This window comes from Copadichromis virginalis, linkage group LG17 (assembly GCF_057382275.1).
Source record: "Copadichromis virginalis isolate Kocher_CV1m ecotype Utaka linkage group LG17, C_Virginalis_male_GT1.1, whole genome shotgun sequence".
Lineage (NCBI taxonomy): Eukaryota > Metazoa > Chordata > Actinopteri > Cichliformes > Cichlidae > Copadichromis > Copadichromis virginalis.
The window spans coordinates 15,863,423-15,875,694 of NC_140634.1; the positions used below are offsets into that span (position 1 = coordinate 15,863,423).

General features: G+C 40.2%; 1 protein-coding gene across 2 annotated transcripts; it reads left to right on the forward strand.

The window, feature by feature from the left end:
• Positions 1-1,696: 1,696 nt before the first annotated feature.
• serpinc1 (serpin peptidase inhibitor, clade C (antithrombin), member 1) lies at positions 1,697-12,261 on the forward strand. 2 transcript variants are annotated; one of them, XM_085437800.1, is made up of 9 exons: positions 1,703-1,767; positions 3,343-3,414; positions 4,174-4,534; positions 7,809-8,024; positions 8,692-8,829; positions 9,700-9,918; positions 10,499-10,673; positions 11,275-11,339; positions 11,918-12,261. In XM_085437800.1, the coding sequence occupies exons 3-9, from the start codon at positions 4,175-4,177 to the stop codon at positions 12,092-12,094; spliced, it is 1,350 nt and encodes a 449-aa protein (XP_085293926.1). In that variant the 5' UTR covers positions 1,703-1,767; positions 3,343-3,414; position 4,174; the 3' UTR covers positions 12,095-12,261. The 2 variants fall into 2 exon arrangements, with proteins under 2 accessions (XP_085293925.1, XP_085293926.1); XM_085437799.1 differs by lacking the exon at positions 3,343-3,414 and having other exon boundaries at positions 1,697-1,767.
• The last annotated feature ends 11 nt before the right edge of the window (positions 12,262-12,272 follow it).

Below are 12,272 nucleotides of genomic sequence, written 5' to 3' on the forward strand. Positions count from 1 at the left end.
ATGTTCGTTACTTGATATGGAGTTTTCTAACTCCTAGCTTCATCTTTTACAAAGTTCCTCATTACTGTAATGCATTTAGTTCAACCTGCTGCCTTCAGTTACAATCTTGTCACTTAGTGGTGCCCCGTGAAGCTTTGCAGTCTCTCTGATCATCTCCTGGTGACTCTGTTGGCTGTCATCTCCCGGCTTGCAGCCAACCCCTCTTCTGTCTCACCTCTGCGGTATCCTGAGCAGCAGGTCCATTTGGTTTCTCCAGATGAATCAGGATCCCCTTTTCTTTAAATCCTCTGCTCCCTTGCTTGCGCTGCTGTACATTACCAGCCTGCTTTTGTACACATGTAGTTTGGCAGGAGGCGGTTTTCCCTCTCCCACAACGTTCTCCTTATTGGTGCCTAAGGCTCTCTCTTTGCCAGAGTTTCTGTGGGTTAATCATGTTCAAAATGTGTCCTCCAGTCACCACGGAGTATCCCCGTCTTTTTCCATGCAGTGAGGAGCATCGTTCTTTGGTTTGAAATTCCTGAAAGCAAACAAACCATTGACTGAGGCTACACTACTCTGGCCTGAGAGCTCTGTGGCATTGTTGTATTTTGAGTTTCACTTCATCTTGGGGCACCAGCTCCTTTTAATAAAGTTGTCTTTATGGTGCTGGATGTCCTTCCAAAACTTGTTGTATGCCCTCCCGGTTAGTTAGCTTCATTTGTAGGCTTCATTGTTTTTAACTTTAATTCTGCGCATTTTGTGGCTTATGGTACTTTGGAAAACTGTAAATAATGACTGAAAGGCAATAATGAATATAATTATTACTGCTTATTGTAGTAGTGGTGGTAAATTTAAAGGCTTGTGTATAGATTTCTAAGGCAGCCAGGCTGCTGATTTCTTTGCTAAGTTCAAATGAATCCAGGTATGAAAATATAACAGATTAATAACTGATTTTTCCATGAAATGTTTGTATGCATAATTTATGCGGACATTTGTGCCTATGAACTGTTCGTAAATGACACCCACAACAGGAAATGAGAGCCAATGTTTTTACAAGTAATCCTTGAAGCTCAGAGGACATCCCTAACATGGCCTTTTCATAGTACACAGCTCTGACCTTGAACACCGACTGTCCAACCACCTGCTGTTGAAATCCGTTTTCGCATACAGACAGTCAGAAGTAATCGGGTTTGGGGCCATGGTTTAACTCACCAGGTTGAGCAGTTGGCCCATTTGCTGTCGAAGTGGCCCGGGTTTAAATCTGCCCTGTGTTGCCTTTTGTTGTGTTGTCCTCCTGCTCTCTCTCTCACAGCTTTCCTGTTAAGGTAAAGACTAAAAGAGTCCCAAAGTATTTGGAGAAGAAGGCTGTTTCAAAGAGATTGTGGAGTTGAGTTTAAAGATCGTTTATCAGGCAGGATGAACTGAGGTGACTCACCATGTCAAACCTGTTTTAATTCAAATGTAACATTTTCCAAGAATTGTTTCTTAAAATATTTCATAAAATCGAATATTTAAATATGTGATTTGTGATCATAAGAAGACATTTTGTTCCAGTAGTGGTAAAGAATTTGTTTTTCTAAGGATGTTTTGTTGTGGGATGACTGCTCCAGTCGTCATTGTGTGGGCGAATGCGTCTTTCTGTTGATGGCTGCAGATTGTTCTGACTAACAGTGGATCAATGTCTCAAAGGTTGATTTGTTGTTTGTGCGCTCTGCAGGACACTGACCTGAGTTCAGCTCAAACCGCACAAATCTGCCTGTGTGAACACTCACGGCTCTACCTGGTCAAGTAAGACCCAATCTTTAATTTTATTCTTTTTCTGCTATAACAGTGAAATATGCATATGGTAGACTAGAGTAGAATATCGTGTTTGTGATGCCACACAGCAAACATGCTTTAGTGAAGGAAATGTCTCATTTTAAAAATGTTGATGATCGATCGATGATAGGGAAAATGTTTCTGGTTGTTTTGAACTTTACACACTTGTGACTTTATGCTATCCTTGTATTCAGTATTGATGTTTAAAGAGTATATTGTATTTTTGTTGATCCTGGCTGCTGTTTTTAGCAAAGTTAATGCTCCACATGTTCCTGGTGTTTTGTGTTAGTTTATTGGCTTTGGGGTTATTTTAGTTCTCTCTTAGATTGCGTTTTGTCTCTGTGCTAGCAGTGTTTGGAAAGTTTGTCTAAAAGAGCTGACGGTGGATAGAAGATCCGGCTTTGTACAAATGAGCAGTTGAAGATGACAAAGATGGAAGGAACTCTTCTATTTGTCTTGTTGTTATTCTAATAGTGTATGTTCATTCTATAAAAGACATACAAAATAATAGATCAATGGAAAAGTTGATATATACATCCATATATGTACATACAGTACATCAAAAAACTATATTCCAATCACAAGAGTCCAAAACTACAGTTCAATTAAATTTTGTTTATATAGCACCAAAGGTGAAGACCCTACAAGAATATAGAGGAAAAAAAAGAGAAAATCCCAACAATTAAATGAACCCATATAAACAACCCCTTGGTGACACTGGGAAGGAAAAACTCCCTTTTAACAGGAAGAAATCTCTGCCAGAACCAGGCTCAGAGAGGGGCAGCCATCTGCTGCGACCCATTGGGAGTGAGGGGAGGGAGACAGGACAAAGCCATGCTGTGGAAAAGAGCCAGAGATGAATAATAACTAATGACAAAAAGCAGAGTTGTGTATAAACACATAGTGAGTGAAGAAGAAACACTCCCCCAGCAACCTGACTATGGGAGGATTCAGGGTCACCTGATTGAGCCCTAACTATATGCTTTATCAAAAAAAGGAACATTTTAACTCAATCTTAAAAGTAGAGAGGCTGTCTGTCTCCTGAATCCAAACTGAGAGCTGGTTTTAGAGAAGAGAGGGCTAAAAGCTGAAGGCTCTGCCTCCCATTCTACTTTTATATCCCATAGGAACCACAAGTAACCCTGCAGTCTGAGAGTGAAATGCTCTATTGGGGTTATATGTAATATGAGGTCTTTTAGAAAAGATGGGAATGATTATTTAAGACCTTGTATGTGATGATAAGGATTTTAAATTTGATTCTGGATTTAACAGGGAGCCAACAAGAGAACCCAGTATGGGAGAAATATGCTCTCTCTTTCTAGTCCCTGTCAGGACTCTTGCTGCAACATCAACATGCATCAACCGAAGACTTTTCACAGAGTTTTTAGGACATCCTGACAATAATGACAAATGTCCAGCCTAGAAGGATTAAATGCACAAACTAATTTTTCAGCATCACTCTGAGACAGGATATTTCTAATTTTAAAGATGTTGTGCAAACTGAAGAAAGCAGTCCTACATATTTGTTTAATATGTGCATTGAAGGACATTTCCTGGTCAAAAACAACTCCAAGGTTCCTCAGAGTGTTACTGGAGGCCAAGATAATGCCATCCAAAGTAAGTATCTGGTTAGACACTGGTTAGACGTTTAGGGGTTTTGTCTTAATTTAGAAGCAGGAAATTAGAGTTCATCCAGGTTTTTATGTCTTTAGGATTTTCTTGCAATTAAACTAATTGGTGTGTGTTATCTGGGCTCATGGATAGATACAGTTGTTTGTCATCTGCATAGCAGTGAAAAATGCTATGCTATGCTATGCCTTTGATGTTACTGCCTAAGGGGAAGCATGTATAATGTAAACAGAATTGGTCCTAGCACTCAACCCTGTGGAACTCCATAATTAACCTTGGTGTGTGAATAAGACTCTCCATTTACATGAACAAATTGGAGTCTATTAGATAGATATGGTACAAACCACTGCAACGCAGCACCTGTAATACCTGCAGCATGTTCTAATCTCTGTGATAAAATATTATGGTCAACAGTATCAAACTCTGCACTGAGGTCTAGCAGGACAAGCACAGAGATGACCCCCACTGTCAGAGGCCATAAAAAGATCATCTGTAACCTTCCCGAACTGAAACTCTTCAAATAAAACATTCCTATGCGTATGATCAGTTAGCTGTTTTACACTCTTTCAAGAGAGTTATCTACTGTTGATTTCATTCTGACTTATGAAAAATGCACTCAATTGTATGTGGTAATAAATACAACTTGTGCTTGAAATTGGCAGACTTCCAATAAAATCTTAGAAAACTGAAGTCAAATGGACTGAGCTGCAATATTATAAGCTCACTTCTTGCTCGTCCTTTTTCCAGGATGAGGTTTGCCGATTGCCTGTTGGTTCTGGTGTTCCTGCCATTCCTCTCTGTTGCCATCGCTATAGACATCTGCTCTGCCAAACCCAAGGACCTCTCTCTGGAGCCATACTGTGTCTATCGCAGCCCTGAGTTCTCTGACGGACCATCGCTGGAGCCTGAGGCAGTCCCTAACTTCACCAATCCCCGAGTATGGGAACTGTCAAAGGCCAATGGACGCTTTGGTCTGTCACTGTACAAACAGCTGGCTCTTGGCAGGAGCCCCGAGTCTAACATCTTCATGTCCCCCATCAGCGTCTCCACCGCATTCGCCATGACCAAACTCGGAGCTTGCAATGAAACGCTGAAGCAGATCATGAAGGTGAAATGCTGCATCATTGTGATCCTTTAGTTGTAGATGAAGACAACCGCACCCCCAACCCAAAGCTTTTGTCAAAATTTTCCCAAGTGCTTTTTTAACAGACAAAGGGATTTTCAATATAGCATTTTGAATCATAAATCATTTCTGTTTGCACACAATATTAAAATAATTTCAGAAAAGAATAAAATTTACCAGTATTGGTAGGTCTTAACATCCAGCTTTATGTGAATTAAAATGATCAGCGTGCTAAAACAGAGCTTTTAAATAAAGCATTTCAAATAAATCATAAATCAAAACATAACTTTAATCTAAGAACACCATCTGCACAGTAGTGGGAGTGTTATGCTGTGGGAATGCTTCTCTCTGTTTTGAACTGGGAATCTCATTTAGATGGGGGCAATTATGAAGAAAGGATATATGAAGATTTTGACAGAAAACGTCAAAGAATCCATATCAAAACTGGGTCTCAGTCATTGCATTGCCTTCCAACGCAACAACAACAACCCAAACATACGTCGCTCCTGGTGAAGAACTGCAGGCTGCTATCCAGCAAAAAAAGATACACGTTTGACTTTTAGCATTGCAATATGATGATGATCATGATAACATCATGATAATGATGTTATTGTGTGCAAATAGAAACAATTTATGCTTTCTGAAGGAAACTAGTATGTTGGAAATGCTATCATCTGCTCTGTTAAAAGCACACTTGGGAAATACTTTTTTTTTAAATTACATTTTCGTAGGGTGACTAATAATTCTGTCTTCACCTGTTTTAGTTTTGAAAGTTAGTCTGTCCATTTTTACACAGGACTGAAGCAATATGTTTCACGCAGTCAAAACAGCAGAAATCTTTGCAGCAGACAGACTCACACATTCAGTGAGCCGCTATATTTGCCTGAATTCAGTTTTTGAATAGAAACTAAAATCTTACCAGTGATAGCAGTGTCTGTTTGGAGTGGTTCAGGTGGGTTGTCTATCAATCGGAACGTCGGTGAATCAGTCCTTTATTCTACAGTCCACGTGTTGAAGTGTCCTTGGGCAAGATACCCCTCAGTTCCCCTATTCATTGGAGTGTGTCTCCGAATTTTAGATAAAAGTGCTTAAGTATAGATAAAAGCACTGCATGAATGTGTGTATGTGATTGAGTGAATGAGACTTGTATTAGAATATCCTTTGAGGGGTCACAATTGAGTAGAAAGGAGCAATATAAGTACCAGTCCATTTACCACTGGCACCACATACCCATGGCATTATGGGACAGTCTGCTTCAGATCATGAGCTGTTTCTCTCCTTCTTTATAATGTTTTCTTTCCATCATTCTGGTACCAGTTCATCCTGGTTTCTTCTGTCTGCCTTTATGGGAGAGGACCGTAGAAAGGACCGTCCTCAATCGCTCTCTTAAGCACGTGACTGTTTATTTGGCAATCTGTAGAGCTTTTGCTATCTTTCGGATATCTTTCAGACCACATATCGAAAGTTTCAATTTAAAACTATGAAATGGAAGTTTAGCACTTGGTATCAACTCCAGGTTTTACAATCTGCCTAGTTTTGTCATGCAATACCAGGGGAAGAGGTCTTGCTGGGCCATGAAAATGCTTTTCATTAAACTGTCCAATAACTTTTGAGCCTGTAAAAATTCAGGGAGTATGCATGAAAATGGTTGTAATTCACAAACAGTTAATTCACAGTTAATTGACCTACTTGAATTAAAGCTGAAAGCCTGCACTACAATCATATCTTGATTGTTTATTTAAAAGGGTTGTACATGGCCTGGTAGACGAAGCACCTCACGCAAGAGATGCATCCTAGTCAGATACCCAAACTACCTCACCTAGCTCCTTTTAATGTGGGAGAATAGCAGCTGTACTCGGAGTCCCTCCAAACTTTCTGAACTATAAGAGAAAGGCCAGCCAATCTTCAGAGAAAACTAATTTTGGCAGTTTGTATCCATGATCTCATTCTTTCAGTCACTATCCAGAGCTCATTACCATAGATGAGGATGGGGACGTAAATCGCTTTTACTCTCACACACCACAACATACCTGTACAGCTTCAGCATCAGTGCAGAAGCAGCCACAAACCATCCCCAATCTCCCCTCTCCACTCACTTTTGAACAAGACCCGAAAGATACTTGCTTAGATACTTGAGGTGGCAATTTGTTCCTGATCTGGAGTGAGAGTTTCACCCTTTTCCAGCTGAGAATCGTGCCCTAAGACATGGGAGGTGTAATATATCTACGTCAATCCTGAAAGCCAGAGACTATATTCTGAGACCGCCAAAGCCTTTCACCATTTGGTAATACTTAGAAGTTCTGTCCATAAAAAAATGAACAGAAGTTGTGACAAAGACAAAGCTGGAAAAAGTTCAACACTCATCAGGAACAAGACCATCTTACTGACAGCAATGAGGACTTTCTGTGGCACCTCCCACAGGATCCCATGAGACACAGTCGAAGGTCTCCTCCGACTCCACAAAGCACATGAAAATGGGTTTTTCATGCATTTTCGAATATTCTTAAAAGGATAACAAGCTGCTCCAGCATCTCAAGACTGTGAGAAAAACTTTCAGTTAAGTTAGTAAATTTTATTTATATAGCTCAACCACACCAGGGACCTGCAACTGTGACTTCATCCCCAGTAATCACACTCATCCTCAGCCTCTGCTTATCCTAGGGCTTCTGATGCTCCCAGTGCACACTCACATACATTCATGCAATTACCTTTTTCTATACCTAAGCACTTTTAACCCAACATTCACACACTTACACTCTGATGGATGCACTGGGGGCCACTCGAGGTTCAGTGTCATGCCCAAGGATATTTAGCCATGCAGGCTGGAGGAGCCAGGGATCAAATCCCTTTCTTGTTAGTAGATAACTAACAAGAAACGGGGCGATCGTGGCTCAAGAGTTGGGTGTTTGTCTTGTAATCGCAAGGTTGCTGGTTCGAGCCCCGGCTCGGACAGTCTCGGTCGTTGTGTCCTTGGGCAAGACACTTCACCTACCGCCTACTGGTGGTGGCCAGAGGGGCCGATGGCGCGATATGGCAGCCTCGCCTCTGTCAGTCTGCCCCAGGGCAGCTGTGGCTACAACTGTAGCTTGCCTTCACCAGTGTGTGAATGTGAGAGTGAATGAATAGTAGTATTGTTAAGCGCTTTGAGGGGTCCTGAAAAGCGCTATATAAATGCAATCCATTATTATAACTCCCTCTACCCCCAGAGCCACAGCTATCCCAATTTTGTAGCTCAAAATAAACTTTTGATTTTCTGCAGGTATTTGAGTTTGATACCATCAAAGAAAAGACATCGGATCAGGTCCATTTCTTCTTTGCCAAACTCAACTGCCGTCTGTACAGAAAGAAGGATGAAACCACTGAACTAATATCTGCCAACCGACTGTTTGGAGACAAATCATTAACCTTCAACGAGACATACCAGAACATTAGCGAGACAGTGTACGGAGCCAAACTGCTGCCTCTCAACTTCAAGGTAAAAAGGAAAAGAACTCAATTTGAGACAACTTTGAACTCTGGAGCCTAGAATTTATGATGCTGCCAAATATGAATAATAATAATAGTCAAAGAATCGACATCCTACAATAGCCCAGAGTAGAGTGGTTGGTCGTTATGGCCTTTGTCTTTTCTTCAGGTTTATTTTTGAGAGGTCAAACGCTTTGAGGTTTGACTTCAACCACACCGACTTACGACAGCTGTCGAGTTTCCAGAAAGCCAGTCGCACAAATACAAACAGTTTATACTGATGAGATGATTAAATGAACCAGCAAGCCTGGAAGGCTGGATCCCCCAGTGTAGCAAATGTATTCACACTGTAAGCTTATAAAGATAGTGGGTGGACCTTTATATTGTATCAATATATAGTATATATGTGAACTATTTAGTTTGAACATCTGGATACTTTAAAATTCAGGAAAGTCAGGCTTAGAAAAAAACTTTGTACTGATTAGGATTGGGAGTGGTGTGAAACAGAAACTGCCTCGCTCAGTTTAAGGTATACTGCACCTTTAAATAGTTAACATTAAAATCCCATTTTCCTTAAATCTCTAGGGAGGCTGAGATTGCAAATTTAGCATTATTCACAAAAGGGCATTGATCTGTCTTACACCAGTTATACTGATAACCTTGTGTCTGTGGTGTAGGAGAACCCAGAGAACGCCCGGGTCACCATCAATAACTGGATTTCCAACAAGACAGAGAACCGAATACAGGACACGCTGCCAGCTGGGTCCCTGGATCGCACCACAGTCCTGGTGCTTGTGAACACCATCTACTTTAAGGTACTTGAATACCAAATACTGCAGCTCAAACTAAATTATTTTTGTCTGCATGCTCCATACATCATTATTGCAGGGTTTGTACCTGTAAAGTGCCTTGAGGCAGCTGTCATTGTGATTTGGTGCTATACGAATGCTGCAATTTGATCAAAATGTAAAAAGTTCTTCCTTGTTTTTACACTAATATCCTTATAGAAAGTAACCAGAAGGGAATATTTATATGTTAGTCAGGACCATCATCTCAAAACATGGAATTCTAATGGAAATATCGCTGCATTTCCTAAAATCCATATTACATTTTTTTCTCACTCTAAAACACCTCACCCATTGAAACTTTGTATTTTAAGATTAAGATCTGAGATTGAAATAAGGTTTTTAAAGATGTAAAATAACAGGAATTTAATCTCTGGGCAACACATTGGTGCAGTGCTTGGATTAGTGGTTGATGAGCGCGTTATAGCTTCCACTTTCTTGAGTCTGCTTATGTCTCAGTGAGTAAATTTCATGTAGTGAGGATAAGGCACGCTCCAGTTCAGTCTATGAACCAGCTTTTTCTTTTTGGACATGTACTTTATTTGATTTAGTGAAATTACGAAGCCTTTTAAGTGGTTTTTGAACCCTCCTAATGTTTTCAGTACAGCCACATACATTTTCAGCTACAGGCACAGAACGGTAAATGGTTGGGGGTGATGGTATGGAGGGAAACACACAGCATAATTGCTTTCTCTAAAGTCTCAGTATCAGTATCAAGGGATATGCATTCATTAAACATGGGTCAGGGGTCAGGTGGGAACGTCAGAATTGTCAGACTTGGAGTGAGCCAACAGGGAGCTTGTATAATATAAGAAAGTGAGCACACTTTCTGCCTTTTAGGGTCAGTGGAAGCACAAGTTTGATAAAGACCAGGTGTTCAACACAGACTTCCATGTCAGTGAGAGTCGCACCTGCTCCGTCAACATGATGTACCAGCAGACCAAGTTCAGGTACAAGTATTTCCCTGATGATCATGTGCAGCTGCTGGAGATGCCATATCGTGGAGACGACATCACCATGGTGATCATCCTGCCAAGCAGAGACACCACACTCAGTCAGGTAACCCGTCTATGTTTTCAGCTCATCTTGTCTACTGTTTATAATTATGTTTCAGTTATAAACGACTTAGAAAAATACAACCATAACATTTTCTGTCCCTTTCACACAACATGGAAAAGAGCCGTTTCAAAATGATAAGATAATTATAATTGCTATCAGACCTACACTGATGCTGCTTATTATTGTTTTTAACAAAACTTTTGGGCTCTTTTGCCTTCATTGAATAGTACAGTGAAGACACATAGGAAAGCAGGGAGAAAGCAAATGGGGAAAGACACACAATTAGTGGCCTCAGGTCAGAATTGAACTAGGGCCCCTGCTACTCCTACTAGTTATTTCACACTTAAAGTGGCCATAATACTAATTAAAAAGGAATCATTATTACATTAAGCAGAAATTCAGAATGTAAGTAACAAATAAAAACTTTTGGTCTTTTGTCCTGCTACTTTTTCTTTATTTTTGAGCTACAGAAAAAATGCCTTTTTAAAGATATGTAGTAATTTAAGAGTCAAATGTTGACTGGTGCATATTTCATTGCTGTTGTACTTCACCTCTGTGCTATGTGTACTTGTTTGTTGAGGTGGAGGAGAGTCTGGACCTGGCAAAACTGAACAGTTGGTTGGATCAGATGAAGGAAACAACTGTCTCTGTTGAGGTCCCTCGCTTTAAAGTGGAGCACAGCTTCAGCTTGAAGGAGAAGCTTAAGGAAATGGGATTGACTGACCTGTTCAGCTCTGACAAGGCCAGCCTGCCAGGTACTTAAACCTGAACTTTGGATCTCAGTCCAAAGTCCACATCAACTGAATTAAAAGTGAATTTGAGTATTATTTTTGATTATACCATTACATAATCAAATATAATTGTTATACATGTTATTCAATTATATTTGGTCAATCTGGTCAAACATGATACATTTGGTCCAAACATTTAACAGTCTGAACATGTTTGGAATTTGGGGAAACCTGCAGTCAGCGGAGACTCAAGAAGTCACTTGGATGAGTGACGAAACATTTCTCCCACTGAAAACGCTACGTCCAGATGAACACAATCAACTTTGGGGGATTTACTTACCTGGATGATTGAGCATGCATCAAGACGAAAGGAAGACTCTCTCCAAAGACCAAATTATATTATTTACTGAAGATTCATGTCATTTAAATCAGGTTTTGATGCAAACATAAATGGAGGAGACCCTGCAGCATGGTGTGTTTTCATGGCTTCTATTAAGTGGTCTGCGTTTTTATTCTGAATATAGAAGGGAAGCAGAAAAAGTCAACTTGACCTGTTGTTGGTTTTGATTATGGCAGTTATAAATGAACAGTTAAGAAAAACCACAAAATTCCTTCTGTGTTTCAGGGATGCTGGAGGATAGCAACTTTGGGCTCTACATCTCAGATGCCTTCCATAAAGCTTTCCTGGAGGTCAGTCAAATACTATCTACATCACTTAGAGCATGTTTTACAGTCCTTTTTTCCAAGTGTGGGTCGGGACCATTGACTGTATTCGAATGATCAGCGTAGCTTCCAGGTCTGAGAAGCAAAGCCAATGCAGAAGTATAAAAAGAAATTGTTTTCCTATGAGCTTGCAGGTTTTCTTGGTTATTTCAGTCCTGAGATGGTAAAAAACATGACAAACTGGTGGGTGATGGCTACATACATTTCTACATACTATGATCAGGACTAAGGGGTGAGGGGTGCTTCTGTAATGAAAGACCACATTTGAGTGGTAGTGTTTCCATTTTAAATGTTTTTTTTATTTTATTTTTTTTAACGATTTGTCTTGAATTTCCAGACCTTTTTTGGAAAAAATGCTTTTGCCTTAAATGTTATTTTGGGCCTTTTTTTGTATATCATTTCGTTTGGTATTAAAACATAAACATCTAAATCCATATTGGTATCCTGACAGTTGATATAAATTCAGAGAGATGCATTTATACGAGTACATCTCTCAGACACAGGTTTTAATTTGAGTTAATAAGCAACTGTGTGTGCTGTTGCAGGTGAATGAGGAGGGCAGTGAGGCGGCAGCAGCCACCGCTGTGGTGGCCGTTGGACGCTCCTTCAATCCGTACAGGGAGGTTTTTACAGCCGACCGGCCGTTTCTGCTGCTCATCAGAGAGTCCATCATCAACACACTGCTATTCACCGGCCGTGTGGCTGATCCCTGCAACCAATAAAACCCTACACATGAAGCGATCACTGCTTTGTTAAAAGCCGCAAATCGTAAAAATATAGTAATAAATATTTCAAAATGTAAATATACTGCATAACAATTCGGCACTGTGCTGTATGATGTGGAGCTAATGCAAACTTCATTTTACAACATTATACACTACACACTCAAGAGTGGGGTTT

Excerpts from the sequence above, each read along its gene's own strand:
- serpinc1 (XM_085437799.1), top strand. The coding sequence starts at position 4,175 with ATGAGGTTTGCCGATTGCCTGTTGGTTCTGGTGTTCCTGCCATTCCTC. Across the intron at positions 10,674-11,274 it reads TGACAAGGCCAGCCTGCCAG|GGATGCTGGAGGATAGCAAC; the intron begins GTACTTAAACCT and ends TCTGTGTTTCAG. Across the intron at positions 11,340-11,917 it reads TCCATAAAGCTTTCCTGGAG|GTGAATGAGGAGGGCAGTGA; the intron begins GTCAGTCAAATA and ends GTGCTGTTGCAG.